The sequence below is a fragment of the Limulus polyphemus genome, unplaced genomic scaffold, assembly GCF_000517525.1.
Source record: "Limulus polyphemus unplaced genomic scaffold, Limulus_polyphemus-2.1.2 Scaffold2076, whole genome shotgun sequence".
In the NCBI taxonomy this organism is placed as follows: Eukaryota; Metazoa; Arthropoda; class Merostomata; order Xiphosura; family Limulidae; genus Limulus; species Limulus polyphemus.
This window is the reverse complement of record NW_013667686.1, coordinates 100,090-107,744: the sequence shown is the minus strand read 5'-3', so window position 1 is coordinate 107,744 and position 7,655 is coordinate 100,090. Positions and strand designations below refer to the sequence as shown.

At 33.7% G+C, this 7,655-nt stretch overlaps 1 protein-coding gene across 4 annotated transcripts in view; it reads right to left on the bottom strand.

Annotated features, from left to right (window-relative positions):
- LOC106465858 (filamin-A-like) overlaps positions 1-453 on the bottom strand; it is a 64,297-nt gene extending 63,844 nt beyond the window's left edge. For all 4 annotated transcript variants that reach the window (XM_022393810.1, XM_022393813.1, XM_022393814.1 and 1 more), the window contains exon 1: positions 350-453. In XM_022393810.1, the coding sequence (XP_022249518.1) occupies positions 350-383 (34 nt within the window). In that variant the 5' untranslated portion in view covers positions 384-453. The remainder of the gene's footprint in view (positions 1-349) is intronic.
- Positions 454-7,655: the final 7,202 nt, after the last annotated feature.

Sequence of the window (7,655 nt, the reverse complement as noted above, 5' to 3'; positions counted from 1 at the left end):
TATACGATTGTTGGTTTTCGTAATACAAATGTTTAAACTACATATATACGATTGTTGGTTTATGTAATACCAATGTTTAAAATACACATATACGATTGTTCGTTTACGTAATACAATTGTTTAAAATACATATATAACGATAAATAATGTGTGTGGTCTGAAACTTAAACAGTTTAATTTATAGTTTCAACTTTTGAAAACATAAACGAATTCAAATAAAATAAAATAAAAACTTGTACGATATTCAGTTAATACAGTTATTATTTATAAGTGTTAAACAATTTTAAACTATGTAACAAAAAATGAAATGTTTTCAAATGACTGTAGCTATTATTAGATTTTATCATACCAGTTAAAACATCCTTGTCACGAGCGCAGCACATGCGGCTCGAAGGACGGTCCCTTCTCTCTTCACCCTTTAACTTCACTTAACGCCGAGAAGAGGAGGAACGACTAGCAGACTTACCGAGAGTGCTGCTTCTGTCGAGTTCTTATGCCTAACTCCTGCAGTTTCCTGGGGTGCTATCTATAGACGTCACCACTCGGATCGGTTAGTGAGCGTTTGGTACCGAAGACTGAAGCCTAATGTGATGTCTGAAATGACGAATGAAAGAAATGAGGTTTTAGTGATGCAAACTTCGCGCCTCTTTATGATTGGATAATATATCACGTACTAAAAATAACACAAATTCTCGAACACAGCAAAACTAAGAAGCTGACGAGCCAAGTGAGCGGTTAGAGGGGGGGAGGGAGAGTAACGGAGGTTAGACTGGCCTCCCATGTTCCAAATTTGGATACTTGCAAGCTGAGAACTGTAGAGCTCCTGGAGGATCACGAACGTTGCCTGTCAGTCGAGCTGAACGCAGTCTACATGAGCTTTCATACAGATAAAATCATTCAAATGTAACTACGGGTAATAGTAATTCGAGTGTTACATCTCTAATCGTGTGTGCGGATTTAGAGATATGTTTTTCATCACGTTGCACTTTTAGTGTTTAATTTCATCTGTTTTCTTTAATATAACAGCCAAGCTTTTTCGTCTATTTTCCAAATATTTTATTTTAGTAAACGAACAATACATTTAAAATCTAAATCTGTGTAGCGTTCCAAACCAAAATTATCCAATAGAAACATTCCCTCTGACGTCATAGGCATGAGGAATAATATCAAACGATTAATTTTGGAGAGGAGTTTCTCACTAATGTGTTTTTATAAATGTTTCAACTGGCAGCAACAAACGTAGTCCAATATGATTGAATATATAGAGTTTAATCTGCTCACTTGTCTCACAGAATGTTAAGGCAAAACGTCCAAAATATATAACTGTTGAAAACATAAAATATACAGCAGTTAAAAATATAAAATATACATCTGTTAAAAATATAAAATATATAACTGTTAAAACAAAAGACATATAACTGTTAAAAACATAAAATATATAACTGTTAAAAACATAAAATATATAATTGTTAAAAACAAAATATGTCACTGTTAAAACATAAAATATATACCTGTTAAAACATAAGATATATAACTGTTAAAAACATAAAATATATAACTGTTAAAACATGAAATATATAACTGCTTAAAACAAAGTACATAAATGTGACAACCTGCCTTTAACTTATGTTTTGTTTCTGTTGGCATTCTCCGAAAATAAAGATCTAAGACCAACGTTTTTGCTAACTTACACACTCATTTAAATTTGTAAAAGTTTTTAGTTGATTGCTTGATCAAAGAGTGAACAACAACTCCATCAAGGACAGAATCTGTGATTCCCAGCCACAAGCAGGTAAACTCCTTTCTGTATTTTTCTGTGCAAAGTGTATAGCAAATTTCTTTCTGATATCTAAAAAACAAAAACAGAGACAACGACAGAAAAAATAATATGTATGTATATAAAAGTGCACGTTATTAATTTCAAAGAACTGAAATAATCATTTAAACTCTGTAGTGGGTGGAGATTACATTTCACTGCACTTTCTAATGTTCAATATATTTCACAGTGAACCAATTAAACCTTTCATAGACACGTAGCACTCTTTTACAAATATAGTAAAGCCAAAATTTATATCTATCTTTCTATCTACCTTATTATCTATCTATCTATCTATATCACATGTGATTAAAATAATATTATTCCTCTTGTGTCTCATGTTGTTCTTTCTTTCTATCTTTCCGAATTGTTTTGTATTTATTTCGAATGTATGCTCTGTCTTGAAAATGCACAAAGTTTTCTTTCAAAGCTTTTCCGCATTTCTTTTACAGTTTGCTTGAGGTGTTTTAGTTCAATAAGTAAATACGACCAATCGATCACTCGACAGTTTTCGAGATCTCGACTATTTCTATTAGCAGTAATCATAACAATCAGGATTTTTTTTAGATAAATAAACGCACTCAATGTAGCTTTCAAATTGTAGGGTTAAAACAGGGGCATAAAAGTAAGTTTGTTGCGATGTAATGCCGAATTTCGCGTATACATAACGTATTGTGCTACACAACAACTGTCGAATAAATCCTATATACTACGACATTTGTCACTATTCTCTTTTCATTCCTTAGCCTATTTCTGGTCAAGTAACTTAAATGAACTACGTGAACAACTAATAATTTAGTAGGTGGAAAAGTTATAAATATTTATTTATTTTCTGGTCGTTTAAACTGTACTTATAGCGAGACAACTTTGTACCGATAGAGGGAAATAGACAATCTTTCATAGAAGAAACACAAAAACAGTAAATAAGCAGCCGAAATAATGGCTTACCTTTTGCTCTCACGAACCCCCTTCTCACACAAGACTTCAAGAAATCCCTAATCCTTCTCCTCCCTTCTCTGCAAAGTTTTCATAAAAGCTATTTCTGGCAAAGCTTTGCCCTTTGTAAAGACGTAACTGAGTACCGTTCATTAGTTCTTCCAACTCAACCTTTTTTTTTGTCGTTGTTTTATTCAACTGTCTCGTCTTGTAATTTTTATTTTTACCTTTTATCTCGTGCTTTTCAAGCGCGATAGTTGCTGACATTCTATGTCAACTATTTTTATTGCGCCAGTTATAGCAATTCGTTGATTTAAGACACTGTTGTCGATATTTGTTATTGTTTAATTTATACATCGAATATTTACTAGAAACGTTTCCAAACATTATTCAGAGACCTGCTTTCGAGTAAAAATATATAATAGTAGATAAATAGATATATGAACACATATATAATTACCGCTTGAATAAAAATATTTTAAAAAGTTAAAACCAAAATAAAAACTTCCATAAACCCGAATAATTACTTACGGATAAGAAACGCCCCTAACATTCACGAAGCTTCAAGACTTCTAGACATTTAATACAAATATTGTTCTTCTGTATATGTAAAAAAAAACTGAATTCACATATAAGTAAACAAACAGACGTTTCTTTGGGTCTTTACTCATTCCAAGAAATGTTCGAAAATTTTAATTAATGAAATCGTCGTGTAGCTAGCTTTATTTCGATTAAAATTGACCAATATTTCGCATGCACTCTGCTCCATTGCACCTGAAACTTGTGTTTTCAAACTATTTATTATGTAGTTTTCGAATTAACTTATAATATTTTTCAGACAAAAAAAAATAACAACAACTGAAATGAAACAGAAACTGACCAAAAATCTAATCTTAAAGGTGTAGAAGGCAAATTAAAAGTGTATGTGGAGGGGGGGGGGGCAAGGTTTATTGGATCAATTACGGCCGAGATCCAGGACTCGCTTTAGGGCCCTGGATTTAATTTTATGCACTTTCCTGCTTTTCTTGAGAGTAATTTTCGTAAATATGATGCATGTTTATTATAATAGATTGAAAAGTTGGGTATAGGGGGGGCGCCCCCCGCTTCCTATGCCACTGACTCGCATTCTACTATTAGATTTTTTTTGTCAAGCAGAAAGTTTTTTAACTTTATAAACCCACAGAGCTACCACTAAGCCTACAGTTAGTTACTTGGTTGGTTGGTCTGTTTGAAGTTAAGCACAAAGCTACACAATGGGCTACATGTGCCCTGCCCACCACGGATATCGAAACCAGGTTTCTAGCATTATAAGTCCACAGACATGCCGCTGTGCCACTGGGGCCCCTAACATTATTTAAAGTAACAGTAAATTGAATGCCTGATTTTTATCAATTTCGTTAAATAATAGGAAATTTCTGCTTCTCAAACAAGGTTTAAATTCATCACTTGTGAACTACTCTTGTTATTTATAGGTCCCTCGTAGTAACTGTATGGACTTACAATGCTCAAATCCGGTGTTTGATTGGCCGCGGTGGACACAGCAAATAGCCTAATGTAGTTTTACTCTAAAACAACCAAATTAATCTTATCTATGGTTTCAAATCTTACAAACTTGAATTACACATTAGTAGAAATATAAATTTCATTTTACTATTATATTAATAAATGTATGGATTCTTTGTAAGTTTTATAAATTCGTATTGAGAAGATAATCAAAAACTGGATAGTTTAAAAAGATTAAGATTTATTTTTTTAAAAATCCCTTATCGTTGAAGGCATTGGAAACAAAGAAATATGGATTAACTTTAGGTTCCAGGACCATACAGAAAGAGACTTGTAACAAGTAGTACCCAAGTCATGGTATGCAAAGTCTGATGTCTTGTAATGGTGAGATTCCAGAACATAGAGTTCATTTGTAAAAGCTGTAACGTATCCCAGACAACGGTAAGTAACATAATCAAGAAGTATCTTCATCTGAAAACGATGGCAAATATGGTTCTCGAAGACAGAGCTTCAGGTCATGCTTCCCGTTCAACTGTCACATACCTCGAGAAACTGGGAGGATGAACAATTATTCCTTATTAAGACATGCCGATCAAGTCACCGTATGCAGCGCCCATGGATTTCTATGCGATAAGATTTTTGAAATTGGCGCTGGAAAACTCTCACTCTCATACTCTAGATGGATTATCGGAAGCCTGCATTGAGGAGTGGCGTAATTTGGACATGACAACTTTACAACGCAGCCTAGAGCAATGGGAATTTACCTGCAAAACTACTGCCAAGACGCTTGGTCGTCAGATAGAACATTACCGGACGTGGCGACATGGATTATAACGACGTGGGGAAGCTCCAAAATCATTTTAATATAACGCACTCAACCCTTTGTATTCATAATAATATACTGTTCTAGTTAGAAAAACATGTTTCACAGACGTGTCGTTTGTGGCAGCTTTAGCCGACTGGAAAAATCATAATCCAAAGTGGAATTACATATTATAGGAATTCTCTTATTTTAACACACTTTACTACATATATTACAAAAAACAAACAAACCACGACCAAACATTTTATGAACGATGGAAATTCTGATTCACGACTATCCACGGACTCCTTCGTCTACAATCCTTATACTGATATAATGACAAAACATTTCATTACCAAATAAACGTTTACAAACTGTGTTTGTGATTATTCAATATCTCTTGCTTAAACTTATTTCTGTATTAAAGTTTTATCGAATAAAATTCAAATCAATATTTTTTGGAAAAAAAAAAATGAAGCTGACTAGACCGCGATGAGCCTGTCCTCTATCGTGAGAAACATAAAGTATATTTATTTATATATCATAATGTTTCAGTTTCACTCTGTCGGTATACTTTACTGGGAATGGTAATTGACTTTTATGCTTGTCTCTTTGTGTCGGTTGTATGTTATATGGTTGCCATAGTAACTCCCTTGACGGAAAAGTGAAACTGTAACATTTAACTTCTCCATATTTTTGATCTCCTACTTATCTTGTAATTCCTCTATCTGTAGTATTTTAATCAAGCTGGTCATATGCACACTATATTACACGGTATCTATGTCGAAGGCACATGTTTCAATTGGCACCATTATTAAGCATGCATTTGATGCCCATATAGAGATATATGTGAGTGTGTCTTAAGGACCACAGAATATTACTATGATGAGTAGTCTGTCAAATAAACCCGTGAGTGCTCGTTTTGACATTGGAAATTCAACTAATCTTCAGTAAAATATAAGTAGGGCAACATTGTGGAATAAACTTCATTTAAAAATATAGGCAAAACAACGTTTTCATTACCCAATAAATTTTAATTAAAAAAAGAAAAATGATTGTGTAATGTAAACGTTGTTTTGCTTATAGTCTTCAGTGTCAGAAGAGAAGCCCTATTGTTGCTTAATTAAGATGTAGACGGCATCTCTTCTATAACGTAGGATGGTTCATGGTTCGCGTCTTGCTGTCACCCAATTTGCGCCTTGCTCTTTAGGGCTGCGGGTGTGTTATAAGAGTGACGGTCAAATCTCATTGTTCAATCAGAGTCGCCCACGAGCTGGCTGGAAGTGGCCGTTGAGTAGCTGCCCTCCCTCTAACCTATAAGCTGAAACTTAGGGACAGCTAGCGCACATAACCCCTGTAGTTTTAGTTTGGTTTGGCTTTGAATTTCATGCAAAGCTACACGAGTGCTACCTGCGCTAACCGTCCCTAACTGTCTTCTAAATGTGCCATTATAGTTAAGACAATAAACACATCTATATTGCTAAGTGTGCCCGGCCATGTTGACAACCAGTTCAAAAACAGCACATCTCAGATGCTAATCGAAAAGCGTGGTTTCGGTGTTGCTTTGAGAGTTAGTTGTGTACAATGAATAATTAAGGTACATGACGTGGTTTGATGATTCGTATTACGTCATTTATCTTAATGAATAAAGATAAAAAATGTGGAGAAAATTATACGGGACAACTGAGCCTAAAAACGTCAAGTAACACCCAAAATGTGTTTGATTGTTGTTACTAATTGTCTCTATTCACATTGCTGCATTTCTACTTTAATGAAGGAGAAGCTTTTCAAGACAATACTGCAACAGCCAATCATGCCCTCACTGTCCAAAATTGTGTCTAATATTATAACATTGAATCATTTTCTTGCCCAGCACCACCACCAAATCTGGAACACCACATTTACTTCCATAATTATCTGCTATTGACCAAGGACAGACAATACTCCTGTACCACCAATACATCTTCTGACATGAGGTTTTTCGAAGACTGACCAAATGAATCTGTTTAAAGAAATGTGTATGGTCCCAAATATATCTCAAGTCTAAAATTATAATTATCCACTATTTTAGAATTATTAAAATAAATTCTGATTTGTTGTTATTTTAATCTGATATATTGGAGTGTTAGTGATATTTATGGATTTTTCTGACCATAGGAAGATAAATATCATTTCTTTCTTTTTTTTTACAAAGAAAGCTACACCTTATGTTTTTTTATAACTACACATAGTTTTAGAAAATAATCGTTGTTTTTAATAGTGTCGTTACTTCTTCGCCTTTTTTGTAGACCTGTTTTCTCTCTCTTGTAACGAATTTGTTATTATATACTTATTATAATATCAACGTTTGTTTACATTAAATTTATATTTAGAAACATACATACCTTATACTGTTAAATATGTTTGCGAAACTCCCTCCTATTCTCCAAAGTTGTAGAAGATTCTCGAGAGTAAGAATCAACAATGTATGTATATACGTAAACGCTTAAATGTAGCTCAGTATTGTTACGTAATCTTCAAGAAAACCTTCCCACGCCTATAAATATAACCAACGCGAAGCGCCAAAAAAGAGTATTTATTATTAATTCGCTATAATCA